This window comes from Pinus tabuliformis, chromosome J, assembly GCF_031772625.1.
Source record: "Pinus tabuliformis cultivar Carrire ecotype Pingquan chromosome J, CPIR1, whole genome shotgun sequence".
NCBI lineage: Eukaryota > Viridiplantae > Streptophyta > Pinopsida > Pinales > Pinaceae > Pinus > Pinus tabuliformis.
The window spans coordinates 1180293178-1180314934 of record NC_142295.1 but is presented as its reverse complement, the minus strand read 5'-3'; the positions used below and the strand labels follow the sequence as shown (position 1 = coordinate 1180314934).

The following is a 21757-nucleotide window of genomic DNA, read 5'->3' as shown; positions in this document are numbered from 1 at the left end:
CATTTTTATATGTACCCTACCATCTTCTTCCCCTGCTTTCGATACTTCTTTGGGATATCGTGTTTTGGCATGATTTGAGGTCTGTATGCATCTTTAACCTACAGTGTGACCATAAAGTTAAAGAGGAAAAATTGTAAGCCGATATACCATTTTATAAAGGTAGAAATTTATTGATCCATCTGCGGAGTTATTTGGCAAATGGAAGTAAGAAAAATGTTTTTAAACAAGCTTCATATATGTCAGATTCTTGTAACCTCTCATTAAGTTTCTCTTTGGAGGTATTATTGATGTTTTCTATAGATCGCGGAAAGGATACCCATCTTTAGGATAATAATCTCTGTCTGTTCTCTGCCTTCTGTGAACGAATGTTTCTTCAATGTTGCAACACAAATATCCCAGATACTTTGCAATGCTCATATTACACGAAGACATATGCTATGTGAATAATGACAATTTCTGTTGATAGATCAAAGTACTGGATCCAGTCACCAGAAAAGTAAGCACTTTGGCGGGAAGAGGAATTGCTGGTTTTAAAGATGGGGCTGCTCAGTCAGCTGAGGTAAGGGTATCTTTAAACAAAACTGTTTATGTCTCTCTTTTGCACTATGAAAATGGTTTATGTCTCTCTGTTTTTCTTTTCAAAGACACATCAAAGAATTAAACTCGTTAAGTAACAGAGGGAGGATCTTTGGTATTGTGCAGTGCAATTATGGTAATTTAGCTTGTAATTTGTCAGATTTTTTCAATATATTAGATAATAAGAGATCCTTTCAATCATTTGGATTGTCCTCGCTTATAATTTTTATATCAAGGTTTCCCTTTTAAAAGGTGTGTCATATGGATCCATTTACCTTTGTTCAACTCTTGTTTAGATCTTGGATATGAGTTATTCGATGGTAGCAATTTTAGGCGATGATTTAGCGATGTGATGAACAATATTGGCCTAAATAATCTCAACATTTTTGAAGCGCTTTCTTATATTTATTTTCCTTTAAAATAAATGATTTTGACATCCGTATATCATGGTGTCATGAATGCTTTGGGTGTTGAGAAATCAAGGGCAGCTAGATTAGGGTGATTTCTCTTATTTTGATAATTGCGTGTGATGTTCTTTTAATTAACTTGATGTACTTTGTCATTAGTTTCTTCTTTCACTTGATTATTATTGTGTTCTTATCATCAAACAACTACCAAACTATGAAGATTAATGAGACAAGAGGACACAATGTAGGCTGCTAGCCAAAGCCAAAACCTCTCCTCTTGAAAGGAAAACCCACAAGAATTCTTCTCTTTTTTTAGAATCTTCAAATGACGAATTCCAAGGCCTGAAACCTCAAACCAAGACCCCTCCAATACCAAGTCAACCTCTCCTTTGGTGAACTTTTCTTCCACAAAGTCAACGCTAGTCAAACAACTTCAATACTTCAGATTTTTCGGCCTCACTTCAGATTTTTCAGCCATTGCGTCAGGGCTACACTTTTTGGCCTGCCTACAATTTCGCACGTGAGTGGTTTAGGGAAGAATTATGATCCTTTTCTCCTTCGCTTGACTTGATCCTTTTTGCTTGGAAACTTGGCTTGCACACTGATCTTCTTGATACCTTATTTCGGCTTCTTTGATCACTGTAATTTTCTGCGACAAGCGATGCCCTAGTCCTTTCGCACATGCGAGGATATGTATGTGAAAATTCTGAATCTAACACATCAGAAATCCCTACTGCTATTTCTGGTTTCTTATCTCCTACTTGTTATTTACATTAACAAGTTATTTAATCATATAAACATCTAAATAAACACAATAGCAGTCTTCACAAATATACAGATCAACGCCTGAAATAAACTGAGACAACACAAGGGACACCGATATTTTTGGACAATCATCCCCAGGAAAACCCAATTCGAGAAAAACGGTGCAATAGATATGAAGGTTTTATTATTATGCAGATTTCTAAATACAGCTAGGGTCCCAGAAATGGCTCATCCAACAGAGAATGCCCTTGGCAGTAGTACCTCTCTTCGGAGATAGATATTCTGGCTAATCAGCAACCGGATGAATAGCCCCACAGTGACTTCGATTGTTCCTCAGCGGGATAGCGAAAGCTGCTCCAAGCTAACTTCTGGAACTACGTCACCCTCCAAGGACTGCATCACCCTCTATGGCTCTACGTCAGTTGATCATTGCTCTGTCTGGGCCACGAAAATTCCTTAGCGTAGCCTCTTCAGCCCAACGTCAGCTCTGCAACCCTCTGCGCTAGTCTCCTTGGCCTCTTCGTCAATCCTAGCTGCCTCTGCGTCAGCCTTCCTAGGCTCTGTGTTGTCTCTGGCACTCTCTCTGCCTCTTTGCTATGTATTCTCGACTTTCTGCCGAACTGCCCCTCATTGCAACAGATCACTAACTCGATTTCTTAGTAAACCCTGCTCCAAAAAATCGAATTGACTGATCAACTTGGTGTATCTCCAACTAACCCTCAAGCCTCCCCTTATACTTTTCCTACTGACGATTCAATGGTCGAGATTAAGTCCCTAATCAACGGCTAAGATTAGATCTTGCTTGATCCTCTTTATTTAGAACTTTCTCACCCATATTATATTAATACACATTAATATTTTAATTTTCCTAAGTTTATACCTAGAAATCCATCAAAGTAGTGATTCCCTCTACCTTGGTTTCATCTCCTTAGACACTGTTTTGTATCGACAGAAACAACATCCCACCATCTTCTCAAATCACAATATTCCCATAGATCCCCAAGTCCTGACAACTGAAGAAACTGAGCCTTTTAGGCTCTGCGCAATCCCGACAGAGGCTGAATCTGCTCCACTGGCCAACTGCATCAATCCTACCTGGCTGAGCAAGATGACGTGGCTCTTTGTGGGCCTCTTTTGCCTCACTTTGCCTCTGCATTGGCCATTCCCTTGGCTCGAACTATTGACGTAGGCTCTGCGTCACCTCTTCCCTTGCTGTGTTTGTTTTGGAACAACGTTGTCTTTCGGTACAACTGCTTCTGCTGCAAATTTCATATTTCTGCTAGTGTCTTCAGTCCTCCTATGATTTGCAATCGCTTTGATACCATGTGAAAATTTCTAAATCTAACACATCAGAAATCCCTACTGTTATTTCTAGTTTATTAGCTCCTACTTGTTCTTTACACTAACAAGTTATTTAATCATATAAACATTGAAATAAACACAATAGCAGCCCTCACAAATATATAGATCAACAACTATAATAAATTGAGACAACACAAGGGACACCGTTATTTTGGACAATCGTCTCCGGAAAAACCCAATTCGGGAAAACCGGTGCAGCAGATATGAGGGTTTTATTATTATGCAGATTTTTGAATACAACTAGGGTGCCAGAAATGGCTCACCCAACAGAGAATTCCCTTAGCAGTAATACCTCTCTTCGGAGACAGATATTTTGGCTAATCAGCAACCGGATGAATAGCTCCGTAGTGACTTCGATTGTTCCTCAGCTGGACAGCTAACGTTGCTACAAGCTAACTTCTGGAACTGCGTCACCCTTTACAGCTCTGTGTCAAGTGATCAACTCTCAGTCTAGCCCACAAAAATTCTTCAGTGCAGCCTCTTCAGCTCAATATCAACTTTGTAGCCCTCTGCACTGGTCTCCTCAGCCTCTGCATCAGTCCTAGCTGCCTCTACGTCAACCTTCCTAGGCTCTGCACTATCTCTCCGGCACTCTCTCTGCCTCTCTACTATGTATGCTCGAACTACCCCTCGCTGCAACAGATCACTAACTCGATTTCTCAACAAACCCTGGCCCAGAAAATCGAATTCACTGATCAACTTGGTGTATCTTTGACTGACCCTCAAGCCTCCTGTTATACTTTTCTTGGTAACAATTCAATGGCTGAGATTAAGTCCCTAATCAACGGCTAAAATTAGATTTGGCTTGATCCTCGTTATTTAGAACTTTCTCACCCATATTATATTAATACACAGTTTTTTCCTAAGTTTATACTTAAGAACCCCATTAAAAATATTAATTATTTTAATATCTCTCCATCTGGGTGGAATTTTCCTAAACGATTTTTGGGTCTTTGAGATCTCATGTGCCTTAGCCTCTCCACCAATTTTCATGGCTAGATCACATCCAATGCTACCAAAAATCAACAATATAGCGCAAAACAATCCTCTAAACTTCGCTTTCTCTTTCTTTATCTCTCCTCTTCTTCGTTCTCTTTTTAGGTCTCCTCCCTTGGTCAAACTTCTACTTGCTTGATTGATATCTCACCAATAAGGTCAAATGCCTCTTATATATAGGCTTCTTGTGTGGGTCGAATAACCCTTCATGAGGCCGACTTGGTCTTGGAGGACTATGACACTTTTTGACTTAATGCAAGATGCCCAATAGGGTCTTTTATATATGACAATGACTCTTTGACTCCTAGACTTTATGACAAAGCCCTAGAAGCACACAATGGGTGCCTAACCTATAAATAAAATGACCTTGAGCATGAAACCCATGCTACAAAATAACAATAATAAATTTTCTTTTTCTCTTTACATGAAATGATAATTACATAATACATTATGAAGACCGAATCTATTTACATTTTCCAGCACTCCCTCTTAACTAGGGAGGTATTCATAATACATACAAGGTACATGGCCATTTTCATACTGAAGAATTCTCATAAGAAGAGTCGGATTGGTAAGCCATCTCATAAGTTATCTTTTCAGCTTATATTAGTGTATCTCATCATATCAACCAACATTGTCATATAGCAAGGCCTTGATTAACAACTCTAACTCTCCACAAAATTAGAACACAATGCTTGGGAGACAATGACTAATAGACACCTTCATCATTGTCTCTCAAGGCACATACACGATTCGGATGTTCACATGGTATGTCCTTCTAGGACCATTCCCATCTTGGATTTACACATCCTTATGTAATTTCCTCTTCGACTACTCTTGCCTATTGGATGCCCTACCTTATCCTCAAAGAGTATCGGAATTCATATGCTTACCTAATCCTCCATTCTTTCTTCATAGCATGAAGACAAGAATGATGTGTCTATCTATCCCTCTAACTAGGGAGGATCTACTTATTCCTATAAAAGGAATATACCCAAGTTCCCTCTTAACTAGGGACTTGCCCAAGTTCACTCTTAACTAGAGACTTGTTACCAATGGCAGATATCTGCTCTTTGGCGAAGATCATGGTACTATCAGTGGCTTGTAGAGCTCCTCCTATCATCATGTCATGGATGAACTTCAACTTCTTGATCATGGGGCCATCTTATTCCAGAACTTCTTTGTAGGGCATCGACCATCTTCTCCATCACTTCCCTTCAACGAAACATAGTGTTGAAGCAATAGTCATGTCATCCTTCCCTTCATCGTGAAGTGACCTTCTTGTCATCGTCTAGCTATCCTTTACATTGCTACCTTTTCCAAGTCATGTCTCTTTCAGGATCTTCCATCTAATCTTAGTTGTAGAGGAACTTCTACAACCCTCTTTTGGTAGCCCTGTTACAACCCAACCGGAGGTTTTCTTTCAAAAATAAAAAGTGAACATCAAATCAACACTACCTATTAATGATGGCCCTTTGTCATGACATCTATTTCTTGCAACATCAACATCCTTTTTGCATATTGTATGAATCCATCTCCAAGACATACATTACTAAGGTTCTCCTTCTCCAACATATATATCAGGGTCTTCATAGCTTCTTTATGGAGATGTTATAGCTAATCCTTCTTGTTATCAAATGTTGATCACTTATCTTATCTCACGTGACTATAGATACATCTTTCACGAACTTTTCTTTCATCTTCTTCACATATTGCTTCCTCGGGATCTTCTATACATAGTTCCTTCATCATAGGAACCATAGTTGCCAACCATCTCATATTCTTCATGAGGTCATATTATGCCATTATGTAGAAGAGTTCAAGGCACAATGTCTTTATGTATCATACAGAAGGAAAAGTTCCTTCTCCTTTAATCATGCTCATTAGATAGAGCATTTTAACCATTCTATCTACAACCATATGATGACATGACTTTATCTATCTATTACCAAATATATACATACCTCTTCCTTCATGTGGTCATCTAGACTTTCTTCTAACAATTTCCTTTCCTTGCTTGAAGATGAAAAATACTTCAACGAACTTGACATGATGCACATCTTTGTCATCATATGCAGTATACCTAGGGAGGATATAATGGGGTACAGAGGGAAGTACCCAAGGAAATAATGTAATAATGTGATGGGCCATAATTAATAAATAAAGTGGTTAACCCGCATCATGTAAGGGACCACAAGTAATTAGCAATAATGTGGTAAGCCCATTGTATTAGATATATGGTATTGAGAGATCCATGGTAATGACCCATGGTATTGTATGTATGAAACCTATATAGAGGCTAGAGACTCGCCATTGATTAATGTCAATGATTATTGTATTGGCAAGCATATGGCTTCTGGAGTGTTCTTCTTCCTTAAGAAGTAGTTGTATGGTGTTACCCTACCTCAAGGGTTTTGATAATAATAACAAGCATTTATATATTTAGATCTTGTTATTTCTGGGTATATTTCTATTCTCATATATTTGCAGGTCAAGTCTATTACAAGTGGTATCAAAGCACTTTTTTGGGCAAATTGGGTAGATTTTTTCATTTTTATTTTTGCAGGAATTCTTTGGGGCGGCAAGTTTGCAGATTAGACATGAAACTTTTGGTGCTAAAATTGCGAAAACAAATAGCATATCTGTATTATTTGCGGAAAAATACAAAAAATAAAAATAAAAATAAAAAAATCGTCCGAATCAGAGTCAGGATGATGGAGGTATCATTGATTTAAAATCAGTTGTATTGTAGAAATTTTTCAGACGACAATTTTGGGACGACGACTCTCTTGTCAATTTTTGCAGTTTTGTGCATAATTTCAGAAAACACATTGCAGATTTGAGCTCTTTTTTAAAAACTATCAAATTTATAAAAAAAAATCAGTCGAATCGAAGTCCAAATGAGGGGGATATTGCCGATTTAAAATCAACTCTTTTTTCAGAAATTTTTGTGACAGCGGGACAGTTGCAGTGCGAACATGAGTTTCAAAAGGCCCAGATAGAGATTTCTATCACACAAGAAGATGCAGAATGACCATTCTATTTCCGAAAACAGGTTATAATAAAGATTCTGAGCCATATTGACTGAGTTGTCACCATTTTAATTTTTCGCCAAAGTAAGTGATTTTCTTCAAAACCTTTACTTTATTTTTATGGGTTCTAGAAGGATATATTTTACAAGAAAAGATAATGGTCCTACTATTGAAGAATTCCTAAAAATACAAAAGTCATTATGGTCGACATTTTGGAAACATATAGCATGGGTAAATTTTAAAGATGAGGCGGCCACATGGTGGGACTCACTTGACAGAAAGAAGTTAAATCTGCCCGATGAAGAATTTGAAAAACTCCTTTTGGGCAAATGGTCTCATGCTACACAATAGGAGAATGAAACACATAAGGGGTTATTTTATGATGGTATCTCTTTATTACAGGTTCATGGATCTATTCAGAAAGAGAAGATCATTATGTCTATCAATCTAATTGCAAACATAATTTTATTAATGTTCATTTGGCTAAAAGATTGCAAGTCCCAACCAAACAAATGGAACACACAGGTTAGTAATGAGGACGTGCAAGTTTATAAATATTTTCAAATTTCTATGGATACGTATGCATTGCATTCTAATTTTTATGCTTTAAATATGGCTAATGTGGATGTTGTTTTAGGATCCCTTGGATGGAATCTATTGGTACTATCAATATTAATGTGCAAAAAAAATACCTAAAGCTCTAGTATAGAATGAAAAAAAATATATTACAGGATATTTCTATCAATAAACAGGTAGAGTCCAAGGAGACTAAAGCAAAAAATGTTGCAAGTACTGACACATCAAATGAGGAGTCTGTGGTTGAAGTAATACTGGAAGATAAGCAACAAATGCAGGTGCCACAAAAGGTACCAGATACCAATCAGGCTCCATTGGGTGGTGAATTAAAAAAGATACACCTTTGGTTAAAACTTCAGCATATCACCACCCACATCACCCATCAAGAAAAAAATCAACAAGATGGTAGTGAATTAGCAACAAGGACAACAACCCCTGCACCATAGATAGAGAGGTGTGACGATCCACCCACAACATATCAACGCAGAGGAATTGCCAGGATCAACTCCCATCTCAAGCGAGTGAGACACCGACTAGATCGAGTAATCACCTATCTCTGAGATGGCTAGATGCACGTGCATGGTACCAGTGGACTACTCTTTTGAGTAGATCTTATTGTTTGTGTTCTTCTTATGTTTCAGGGACGAAACATGTTTAAGGGGGGTGGAATGTAGTATACCTAAGGGGGATATTATGGGGTACAGAAAGAGGTACCCAAGGGAATAATGTAATAATGTGATGAGCCATAGTTAAGAAATAAAGTGGTTGATCCGCATCATATAAGGGACCAAAAGTAATTAGCAATAATGTGATAAGCCCATTGTATTGAGAGACCCATGGTATTGTATGTATGAAGCCTAATAGAGACTAAAGACTCCCCATTGAGAAATGTCAAGGATTATTGTATTTGCAAACATATGGCTTGTGGAGTGTTCTCCTTCCTTAAGGAGTAGTTGTTTGGTGTTACCCTACCTTAAGGGTTTGATATTAATAAAGAGAAGTTTATCTGTTTCTATATTGTTATTTTTGGGCATCTTTTTATTCTCATATATTTGCAGGTCATATCTATTACATCATACCATCATCTTGTGGATCCCACACTATGTGGAATGTAGACCATCTATGTGACACTTGCTTCTTCTATGTGGAGGTGAACCTTTTCAACAAAGATTCTATGGAGGATCATGATGACCCTTATTCTGCAAATGCTTCTTTCTAATGATGATGAGGTGTGATGATTTCTTATCTATTTATCTTGCTAGATGACTTTTTTCAACCATTCAAACTATTACTTAGGTTATTCTTCCATGCTTCTAATGAGCTACTTCCTTTCTATTGTGATGACTCATTCAATGCATCATATCATACTTGTGATGCTTTCCATCATGACTGTTATCTTCTACAAACTGAAGAGAACTAAGCATATGATGTTATCTCAATCATAGTAAAGGTCTTTCACCTCTTCCTTCTTTGACTTCTTTTTAGGTTCTTTTACTTCTTCGGTGACATGGGCTTCATTCCTTTCCTTTCTCTTCTTCTTGTCCTTCTTGAGTTTAGGACAATTCCTTTTGAAATGCCCATATTCATTACATTCATAGCATTGAATCATAGACATGTCAATTTTCTTTTGAAATATTTTTCAAGACTTTCCTTTCTTCTTTTTCATAGCTGCATATGCTTTAGTTTGTTCACTTGATCCAACATCATTCTTTGCCTTCAATTTGGTTTCTTCAATTTTGCATAATGACCATAGATCATTAAATGGAGTAGTTTATTTCTTTCCATAGATTCTTGATGCAAAGTTGCGCCATTCATCTGGTAGTGCATTGAGTACAATGATGGTCATTTCTCGATCAGATATTACTTCTCCTAGCTCTTGTAGTTGATCTCTTATTTGAGATACCCTCATAAGGTGTGAGGCTACCCCTTCTTCCTTTGATACCTTCATCTTGTATAGTTCGGTTCTTAATGATATAATTTCTCCTACAATACTTACAGAGAACAATTCCACCAGTTTTTCATAGATATATTTTGATGTTTCAATTTTGCTACATAGTGAATGAGAGAATCCTTAATTGACGCAATAAGGATTCTTTGAGCTCTTACTTCTCCTTTCATATACTTTGATTGTGCTTGAGATTGCTCTTATGAAGGTTTGGTGATTGAGTTCGTGACAAACTCACTACATTTTCTAAGAGGATCAAATTTATTCTTTCCTTCCATGCAAGGTAATTCGATGACCCATCAAGTTTGTTGTTCTCCTTGCATAAAGAAGTTTTATAGATTGAGACAAAATATAGAATACTTACTTCTCAAGTGAAGATGCTCTTTTGATGATGAAATCTTCAACTACTCCTTTGTTGTTGATAATTGAAGATGCCTTCTTGATGATGATTTCTTTCTTGATAATCTTCTTTCTTAAAAAAGAAAAAAAAGACAATGTTTCTTCTCCAAGGATGTTTGAGATGTGAGGGAGCTTACTTTGATGCCTTTGACGATGATGAAATGGTTCCAAGAATACTTCAAGTGTGAAGAGTCTTTTGAGTGAAGGTGGGGTCCTTGAGGTCTTCTTTCTTCTTTCAAGAGTTTCTTCCTTCAGTGATGTGCTTCCAACTTTGGAAATCACTCTTTGAACTCATCTTATTGAATGTTACTATATCCATCCACCATGGCTAGCATTTTGAGAATTTATTCCAATTCCTAGATCCCATAACTTCCCACAAAAACCCCAAAGAGAATTTCCTTAACACCAATATGATTGGTAAACACTCATTATTATTCCATTGGAATAGTTCACCACAAAAGATGTTACAAGTTTCTAAAATATCTTATTAAGAAATGTTTTACTTTAGATTTGAGATTTCAATGTTAATGGATTGATGCACGAAAATATTGAAATAAGAGAAGTTGAAATGAAAAAATTTAAACAAATAGGACACCATCCACATAATGAACACAAGATGTACCCTAGAAAAACTCAATATAGGAGAAATCTAGCCAAAAGGTGAGGCTTATGCTTTGCTCTTTTCTTCTAAGTTAGCTAATGCAAAAACAAAAAAAGGGTCACTCAATATGGAGTTTCCATGGACACTAGCCAATATGGTTGCTATAGGATCTTCTAAGCCCTCTATTCTGCGTCATTATACCACTCCTAGATGCTCTATGCAACTATGGAACAACAAACAACACCATAAGAATGGAACTCCTTCATTTCTTAATGACCTAGTGTTTGACATAGCTTGATAATCATCAATGGTTAGGGTTAGGATTTCGACCAAGAGCACTTGTTGGATGCGGAATTTAATTTTGCATCTAAGGAGTACTAATGTTGCATACTTTTGATTGACCCTACTACAAGAAAAATGTGAAATACATGAAAAAATGTGATTATAATCACGTTTTTTAAAGTATTTCACATATTTCATGTAATAGGGTCCATCGAAAGTATGCAACATGGGTACTCTTGGATGCAAAATTAAATTATGTATCCAATGAATGCCCTTGCTCGAAATTTGAGTAGAATCGTAGGGTATGAGTTGAAAAAATAGTTTTTTTTTTTTTTTAACTCTTTTATTCCAAAAATGGTGAATCATCTTCCATGGTTGACATTATCATATTGAATCCTATTGGTTCTTATAAAGTTGATTTTTGTTGTACATTTTTGTTTTAAGGCCCATCTTTACTCTCCAAAATTCTCTAATGGCTAACTTTACTAAAGCTTCTAGTGTTAAGTCTTATATGTGTCAAGAAATGAAAAACCTGGAGCAGAGAATTACTCTTCTCAATATTATGAAACAATTAAATAAGATTAAATTGGAGACATCAGTAATAAATGACTACAGTGAGACTGAACTAAACTGGACTAAGTGAAACTGAACTATGACACTTGGATGGACGGTTTTGACACCTAGTAGGTGGTTGGAATTAGATTCTCTAACACTCCCCCTTAATTTCAACCACTAAAAAATTTAAACTAAGATGTCTGTGGTCTATGTCTCAGTCAGGCTTACAATTAAAACAATTGACTTCAACTGCATTTACTTTTCTTCTTCTCTTCTTCTGGATCCTGTAGCCTCTAAATTGTTTTAGCTTTTTCTTGTTGTTGTATCCTTCAAACCTTAGTTTCTTCATTTGTTGGTGCAGGGCTTTCATTGTTCCAGGTTGTCTAAGCATGCCTTGGACTTCTTAAAAAAACAACTTGTATGTAGACTGCTGCCACATGTCATATTTTGTTGTGTTCTTTTCAGCATCAATCTGCTACAACATAAGACCATAATACAATTTCATCTCTTTAGGACTCCAATACCTGCAAATTTCATTAATGTTTGCATCATCCATGTTGTGTTCAACATTCATTTTTACAGCTTCTCTGCAGACTTTATCAAAACATGGTGTTGCAAGCCATGCTTCAAGGAAATTTAACTCTTCTTCATAGTCGTCATGTTTACCTACACATTGGAAATCAATGGTAAGTGAAATTGTTATGTTCCTTTTGCTCTGTAATGAGAGTTTTCCCCTGTTGCACTTCCTTCTCCGCCTCTGCTTCTGTCTCTGTCTCTTCGACTTCCTTACTAACATGTGACGCTATAAACAGGTTGTCTTCCACTTGGTTTTCAGACTCAAGTGGGCTTCTCTCACTGAATAGAATCATGTCGATATGATGTTTTTGTTGCATCATCTGCAACCATTCATCTTTAGCCAACAATTATTTATCAAATTTTGCATCAACAATATTAATTGTTGGATTCACCATAGCGTTGACTGCTCCAATGGTAACTTCACTGTCATCAGCGAACACTGTTGTTGGATTCACCAAATTGTCATCAACAAACTCTGTCGCTGGATTTACAAAATCTTCTCCACTTGCAACTTGTGCATAGTGGGATTCACAAGCATCTATAACATAGTTACCTATCAAACAAGAAAATTACTTAGTCCCGTTTTTTAAGATAGCAAAAAAAACACTCGATTTTGAAAAGTGGTTATTTAAAATAACTTTTTTTTGGAGCATATTTTTGGCATTTTAAATTTTTTTATGAACATTTTTTTTTAGATGTGAGTGATTTTCATGTTGATTTTGAAAAGTGTTGAAGTAGCATCAATTCATTTTTTTAGAGGGTTTATTTTCGACACTTTAATTTTTTTTACGTAATAAACATTTTTTTTTAATGTTAGTGATTTTCATGTTAAGTTTGAAAATTGTTAATCCAATATCAACCCTTTTTTATTAAAGGACTTATTTTTTACACTTTAAATTTTCTAATGTATTAAGTGGATAAGGTGTTTTTCATGTTGGTAATAAAAAAAATAAAAAAAAATAAATAAAATTCAAAAAATCAAATACAAAACAATATATAAAAATAAAAAACCATGAAAATTAAAAAGAAATAAAATTAACTTGTAAGAATAAAAAATTTAAACAAAAAATAAATAAATGAATGAGAAAATATTAAAAAACATGCACAATTTAAGAAAAAAAACAAACAAACACATCAAAAATATATATATATATATATTAAAAATAGAATAAAGAAAAAGTCCATAGTTAAAAAATAAATAAAAAATAAAAATATTCAAATTTAAAAAATTACATTAAAAAATAATTAAAATATTAAAAAAATATTTATTTTAAATTTAAAAAATTGTATTAAAAATTGGTTTAAATTTTAAATTATTTAAAAAGTATATATATATATATATATATATATATATATATATATATATATATAATTTTTAAAGTTTTGAAAACAAAATGAATTAATTTAAGAAAAAACACATGTTGGTCAAGTAACGAGTCGTTGTAGGGCCGGCGGAGGGGTCGGGTAGCTTGGCCCCTCAGTCGACCAAGCGGTGGCCCTTGGACCCCCTGCCTGGCCAAGGTCATCAACCCCGGCCAGGCAGGGGGCCCGAGCGCTGGCGGAGGGGCCGAGCCACCTGTTCCCTTTGTCAGCCCTGCGACAGCCCTCTGCCTAGCCAAGGTCGATTCTAACCGCTCTATCAGCCCTGAGGCGGTCCTCAGGCTCCCTACTTGGTCGGAATGAGCGCTGAGACAGGGGAGGGACTTAAGGGGCTCAATTTAAAAAAAAAAAAACAAAAACAAAAAAAATACAATTTAAAAAAAAAAAAAACAAATTATTTTTTTAATTTAAGTTTTATTTAAAATAATTTTTATAATATATTTTTTAATTTTTCTTTTTATTTTGTTTTAAATCTATTTTTTTAATATTATTATTTTTAATTTAAATTTTTTTATTGATGTTTTAATTTTAATTATTTTTGTAAGTTTGGCGTCCAATATATCACCCTGATCGGAGCGGAGAATTAGATTGGTGACTTAACATCAAGGAGTGTCTTAACAAAGCACCCAGTCACCATCTATCCAAGACCCATGAACATTTTTTAATATTTGTATTTGATCTAATTTTTATTTTTAAATAAAAAATATTCATATTTTTTTTTTAAATGATATTTTTTGATATTCTTTATTATTTTTATCTTTATTTTTTTAATTTAGTTATATTCTTTATTTTTTATGTTATATTTTTTAATTTTTTCTTTAAATTATGTTTTTTTTATATATTTTTATGTTTTTTTCATTATGTTTTTAGTTTTTTTTTTTTAAATTAATCTTTTTGTGTTAATTTTCTTTTTTTAAACAAATTTTATGCTTGAATTTATTTTTTAATCTAACCATAGCAAGTTGTTCAAAATGAGTGACCCTAAAAAGTGCTCTGTTATTTCTCTATTTATTAGTTTTTTTGTGTTTTTATTTATTTATTTTGCAAGGTTTGTGTCGATCCTTGACTAGCGACCCGACCCCATTATATGTCAATTTGATAATTGATTTTAAAGTTTTCGTTATAATAGATCAAGTCTGCCACCACGGTGTATTAATTTCATGGTTGATTTTTAAGATTTCATTGTAATAGGTCGAGATCGTCTAAACTGCATGCCAATTTGATGGTTGATTTTTAAATTTTTGTTGTAATGTGTCAAATTATCTTAGGCTAAGATTTTAAAAGAGCTATACTTTTAACATTTAAAAAAGAAATTACTCTTGGTATAATGAATCTTTCATTCACGTGTTTACTTTTAAAGTTTTTTTTAGTCATAATTTTTTCATAATGTCATGGTTGAAATATATTGAAAATTAAAGTTTTTTTGTAGTTGTGATATTTGGTTTTAATTCCATGGTTCAAAATTTGTCCAAATATTAAAGTTTTTTCTAAATCACGCTATTGTATCATTAATGTTATGGTCGAAAACAATTACAAGTATTTTATTTTTAATGTATAGCTGAAAATTGTTCGAATTTTAAGGCTTTTCAGAGAAATGATATTTTATCTTTAATGTCATGCTTAAAAATTGTTGAAATTTTAAGATTTTTCGGAGTCTTGATATTTTACCTTTAATGTCATCGCTAAAAAATGTTGAAAATTTACTCGGGGAAAAAAAAAGAAAAAAAAAAAAAAAAAAAAAGTTATTCCAGCATCAACACTTTACGTTTTCAAGATGGGTTTTGCACCAAAAAAATGGTTTTTACTATCATTTTTAAAAAAATATTGAAAATTTACCCTGGCAAAAAAAAGAAAAAAAAGAAGAAGAAAGAAAGTGATGCAAAATCAACATTTTTCATTTTTGGTTGTTTTTTCATGTTTTTTGGGCTTTTTGACTAGAGTTCTCATTTTGAGGTAATAGTTATTGTTTGATCTATAACTTTGTTCTATGTGCTCCTTCTCTACTTCTTCTGCAAATTTTTTATAAACATCATCCACTTTGGCTGAGCAAAATGAGATTCAACAAACTTTTCAATGCTCCCCTTGCACCAAAACACTTGTCAAGGGTATCCCATACTTCCTTGGTTGTCTTGGCATCTGAAATGAGGGGTAAAATGTTGTCATTTATAGATTCTTTTATGCATTTTAATGCGAATGAAACTTTTTTCCTATTGACTTCCAATTCTTTCAAAAAAAACTTCATACATAACTCACTGTTGCTTTGACTTTCTTAGCTTTTTGAATTTTCCTATTTATTGAGTGTTGGACCACTACAACTCAAACAAAACAAATTGCAAACATAGTGGTTGTCTAGAACAAAAATATCTTTATAATGGCTTCTCTATGCTCACCTTACAAAAAAATAAGTCTATAAATTTTCCACAAAACAAATTTTAACAAAAAAATTCACAAACCCTTCTAAAACACCTTCTTTTCCTTTAAAATATACAATACTCATATTTAAAATATTACAATACTCACATTTAATTGAAAGAACACCCCTTGTTTATAAATAAACAGTTGTTTTTAAAAACAAATTACATGAGTCTTTTTAAACAATACCTTGAAGCCCTCTTTCTTTATAACAAATTCAAGTGTTTTTACTTTTTATAAACAATTGTTTTTAAAAACAAATTACATGAGTCTTTTTAAACAATACCTTGAAGTCCTCTTTCTTTATGACAAACTCAAGTATTTTTAGTTTTTATAAACAATTGTGTTTAACAACAAATTACATAAGGCTTTTTAAACAATACCTTGAAGCCCTCTTTCTTTATAACAAATTCAAGTGTTTTTAGAAAGACTTCGAATAAAAAAGCACTCTCTTTTTTAAAAAACTTTTGAATAATCCCCTTTAATCGCAAATCCTTTTTAAAAAATGAACTTTCTCCCTTTTTGAATGTAACACTTTTTCAAACACTTGCCTTACTAAGGTATAAGGAAAGGCTTCACCAAAAAGGCTTGACTTTCATGGTTTTTCGTCATAGGAATGAAAACTTTGATTTTTCACTGTACTTCGTGATTTTTCACGACTTTCAAACCATTGTTTGACTTCGAGCACCAAACGTTCGTGCTGCCAAATATACCTTTCAAACAAATACGTGACTGCGGATTTGTACCTTTTTGCGACTTGTGCTGGTGAAAGTCTTTGAGATTAGCCGCACGGGCATTGACGAAATCATGGGCTACTTTGACCACTGGATCGAATCCTCGTGCTAATGCAGATTTGTGACTCGATCCTGGCGTTTTTGGGTACTCTTTCGCACCTCCGACTGTACTCACCAACAGAGTGGCTCGATCTTCGTCAGCGCATTTCCTGATGGAGACAGGTGGCGTTGTATTGCAGTTTTGAAAAGTTTTACAAGTTCTCCACAATCAACATACTTTCTCCTCTGTGCTGAATGAGCTGAACACTTCAATTTTTTTTATTTATTTTTTAAACAAATGATGGTTGGCAGCCTTGCAATTGTTGCAACATAAACTAAAAAAATCAACGGCGCAATCGCTCACTCGCCCAACCTTTTTCACAACATTTTTGTCTTACGCAGATTGAGCTCTGATACTATGTCAAGAAATAAAAAACTTGGAGCAGAGAATTGATCTTTTCAATATTATGAAACAGTGAAATAAGATTATATTGGAGACATCAGTAATAAATGACTACAGTGGGACTGAACTAAACTAGATTAAGTGAAACTGAACTAGGGCACTTGAATGGTTGGTTTTGACATCTAGCAGGTGGTTGGAATTAGATTTTCCAACAATATCGTAGGTAAAACTCGCTCTTTAGTTTCATGGTCCAACATAGAGGGCTCATAGAGTTTCAGGACCCCCACATACACCGATAAGTAAATGCACATATATGGGAGTACCTTGAGCCTATAGAGATCATCACCCCCTTCTCTAACACTTCAAAAATGATCATACCGTAGAGCCATGATCTTCTTACCAAGGCCTTATAGCCTTTTTTTTGTTTAGATACAACCAAAATTGGTCTCCCAGCTTGAATGTTTTCTTAATTTTATGTTGATCATGTTGAACCCTATACTTTCTGTGATTTTTTCATTGCCTCTTCTACTTGTAAATGTATCTTCTTGATCTTAACAATGAAATTTTCATCTTTTTATGCTTCTTATTTGTTGTCTTCCCTCACTTCTTGTTGTCCTTATACAACATCTAAGGGAAAAGGTGGCAAATACCTAAAGCAAGTTTCAAATGGGGACTTATTAGTAGAAGTATGGATTTCTCTGTTAGAACAGTGATGAATATAAGTAAATTTTTGTTTCAAGCCCTTGTATACTTCTATTTGTAACCCCTAAAAAACTAAACCAATGTCTTGTTCACCACTTTTGTTATCCATTTGTTTGAGGATGGACATTGGAAAGTTGTGGACCTCTTGAACTTGGTGCCAATGTTCTCCCAAAGTGTAGTTCAAAAGACATTGAGAAATCTAGTATTTCTATCTAAAAAGATGTTCCTTGGTATCCCAAAGTGCAACCAAACTTTTTTAAAGAACATTTTGTTGCATCCTGCCCCTTGATGGTATTTTTACAAGGCATGAAAATTCACATCTAATTGCTAAACTTGTCTACTACTACTACAAATAGGTGTGATCTCCCTTAATTTTTTTCTTGACAAACCAGACATGACATCCAAGTGAGTGTAGTAGGTATAAGCATTCGACAGATAAATTGTGTTTTTTGTTACTAGGCTTGTTTGTACAACAAAGTATGCATCCTCTAATAAATCGAGCTACATCATCTTGCATTCTAAGCCAATACACATAACGGTGTAAGTTGGCAACTATCTTCCCAACACGAAAATGCCCTACAAATTTGGGGGTGTGTGCCTTTCTAATAAGATACAATCTTTAATCTTGAGAAACACAAAGCTTGTCTGGCTTGTAGCACTTGTTCTAGAATGTTTTGGATCCCAAATCACAAAAGCAAGGCCTTGTTATCACAAAATCTTACACCTTAGTGCAAACCCTTCACAAAATACAAAAACTAGTGGAACATTAGAAGTGTTACCACTATCACCTCAACAACAACTTCCTTCGTTTTACTGAAGGACAAGTACAACACAAAGAAGGCTTCTCTAGTAGGACTTAGGATTACTAAGGCAAAACACAAACAAGTCTAAGGTCTCCTAAGTAGCTACCCAATTCACTACCAATAACAAATAGCAAACAAGTTATGGATTATGTGGTCACACAAACTAAACTCCGTATTTGGTTTTATTTGCTTCAAGGCTAGTCTAGGGGGGTTTATCAAGTTATTATCTAGTATAAGACTATGCCTGAACATTGCACATCTGAAAATTACAAATGGTTGTTATAAAACTTGTATAAAAGATAAAAAATTACAACAATAAACAAGTTACAATAGCATTGCACTTTAGCCTCTTAAATAGGTTGTAAACAAGTAGAAATTAGGGCTAAAAGGATGGATACATCCAGGGTTTGTACAACATATAAAATCTGAAAATTTAAAGTGATGTACCAGAAAAGTAAAACAAGATATTTAGCCCTAATTATGCAGCAATATGACATTAACAAATCTAATCCATGCAATAATAAATTTATAGGTCAAACACATGCACAAAAGTCAAGACATATAGTGTTTATAATGAATGAAAATGTATATAAGTTGTCATAAAACCATAAATTTACCCTAAAATAGAAACAAAAAGGTGAAAATTTGAATTTATGATTGACTAGATGGATAAAATTATTGCCTACTATTATTTTAAGAGTAGCTAGGACCAATTAAGGACTCGAGAAAATGTAAGTAGACCTAGGGGGATAGTTAGGATTGTCCACTAGAAATCCTAGCAAACCCACCTAGTGCCTTACAAAATTTCAAGATAGTTCAAGGGAAGATACTCCACTAATAATTTTCCAAGAGCTTTGAAGAAGGGATTTGTTCAAGAAAAATACAAAGAATGTCCAACCACCACCACTAGAGAAATATTGTGCTTACAATCATTCATAAACAACATCCCATAAGATTAACTTAGAACACTTACTCAAGAAATAGTTTCATCCACAAAACCTTGGCCAAGAGCATCCATAAAATTTGTGAAAGCATCCGCTAGACATCCTCCTGAAGAAGTCGCTCTAGTTATCCATCCTTAGCAAACATAGAAAAGAAGTAGACATGTGATTGTTCTCCACAAGTTCTAGCAATGATTTTGAATGAGAAGTGTTTCTCTTATTTATATGAGAGATATCCTTCTCATCATAATAATAACATTTTTCTAACATTAATCCTAAGAGAATAGAATAATGTCTTTGTCTCTTCACAAGCCCTAGAGATAAGATCATAATGCTAAAAATATCCATGATACAATAGTGGATAGGTAAAGAGTCCCCTAATGATGCTCCCAAAATGAAGTAAAACATGCTCAAATGCTACGTTGTCCTCCATAAATGCATGATCAAATCACATGTGTGGGCTCCCAAGAGTGGATAGCCAACTAAAACACTGTGAAATGGCATGTGTATGGGCTACAAAGTGAAACATTCCCTCCAAAGGGTGCAACATTTCATCCAACAAGTCCAATGTCCTCTCCAAAAGGGTGCAATTACCTCAAAAGTAGCCCAACGATCTCCAAATGAAGTGGAATAACCTCCATCAAGCATGTAAGTGGCCTCATCAACATCCTCCAAAGGACTAAGGCTTAATCCAAGTTATATCCATGCAAAGTACATTGTCCATAGTGAGGCTCAAGTGACCAAAGTAGTCATCAATCCAAAGGCATGTACACAAGTCCAATGGAGCATAAAAATTGAGTCATGTCAAATGTAAATGTCATTAGGGAGATCATATTAAGCATCATCTTTTAACATCACAATAACTCATAGAATTTGTACAATTTGCCAAGATTAAGTATAGTGGGGGCATCATTAACCACAATTAGATGTGTAAAGACCCCAGAAGAGGAGTAGTTCCCAAAAAAAGCTCATTAAGGAGTAGGTGTAGTGATAGATGTTATGGTTTGGGGAGGTGACTCCATGAATTGTATTGCATAGTAACATGAGGTTGTCCATGATATTCATACATAAAGGTGCTTTTGTTGAGGGAGCCACTTATGCACTAAGTTATTCATTCCTCAACATTGTTTCTTACTACCCCATTATTTGCCTTCTTTTTGTTTTTTCTTTGTTCTCATTTTCTTTCATTTCATCAAGTCCCTTTTTTATGTATATGCATTCCATCACTTGGGACTTGAGATAATTTCATTGAGTCCCTTTTAGGCACGTGCTTCATTGCATAAGACTTAGAGTAATGGCCTCATATTGACGGGGCATTGCTCATGCTTTGGTTTGGCTTTTGACTTTTCCTTTATATCTCATTAATTTGTTTTGCATTTTGACTTTGATATCTTTCTCTTTCTTCCTTTTTTTTTTAATTTAGCTACATCAATCTCAAGCTTATAGCTCCTTCTCATGGAACTATCAAGCATGAACCTTTTTGTGACATATGACAACCAACCATGAGAGGGTCAACGAAAATTAGGAAAGATAGAAAATGTTAAGTATAGATTGGGATATGGCTATGCTGCCCCTTTAAAGTCCCCCAGTAGTACAACTCAACCAACAGTGAACACTTATCAAGAAGACGGTGATGACGACAAAGGTGAAAAAGGGGAAAAGGCACAAATTTGTAACATCATGATCCATAATCTGACTCAACCAATGATCACCACTTTCATGACAAGTACATAAGGCATTAACACTCAATATGAAGCAAGGAAATAATGTACCTCATATATGTCAAGCTCCATAATCATCAATTTGAGTGAGCTAGGCAAGACATGGGAAGCATGATCAGTCAACTGTTAGAGGAGAACTATGGATCCCATTTGCAGAACTATTGTATGTGATAAGAATCACAAGAGAAAAATATCTTCGAGTTGCCCCTAATTTGAAGTGCTAATAGGCTCGACAAGCCAATAATTCCAGTTTTTCCCGCCCATAAAGTACTAAAATAAATAACAAATTATATAATTATCCATTCTAAATCAGTCTCTCATGTGAACTTGGAATACTGCACTTCGACCATTCAGCCATTTAGAAGTTCAGCCATTCATTCTCTCATGTGAATTCGGAATACTGCACTTTGACCATTCAGCCATTTAGAAACTCAGCAATTCATCCTATCTTATAAGCTATATAGGCTATATATTCACAATTTGCAGCTCATTCAATGGGATTGGTTGTGGTGATATGGTAAACCCATTTGGGTTTACAAGCCTAGAATAT

At 34.7% G+C, this 21757-nt stretch overlaps 1 protein-coding gene across 3 annotated transcripts in view; it reads left to right on the top strand.

Moving 5' to 3' along the window:
• The window catches only part of LOC149231281 (haloacid dehalogenase-like hydrolase family protein), a 574449-nt gene that overhangs the window by 495750 nt on the left and 56942 nt on the right, over positions 1 to 21757 (top strand). For all 3 annotated transcript variants that reach the window (XM_089379150.1, XM_089379151.1, XM_089379149.1), the window contains one exon: positions 467 to 559. In XM_089379150.1, coding sequence (XP_089235276.1) covers positions 467 to 559 — 93 coding nt within the window. The remainder of the gene's footprint in view (positions 1 to 466; positions 560 to 21757) is intronic.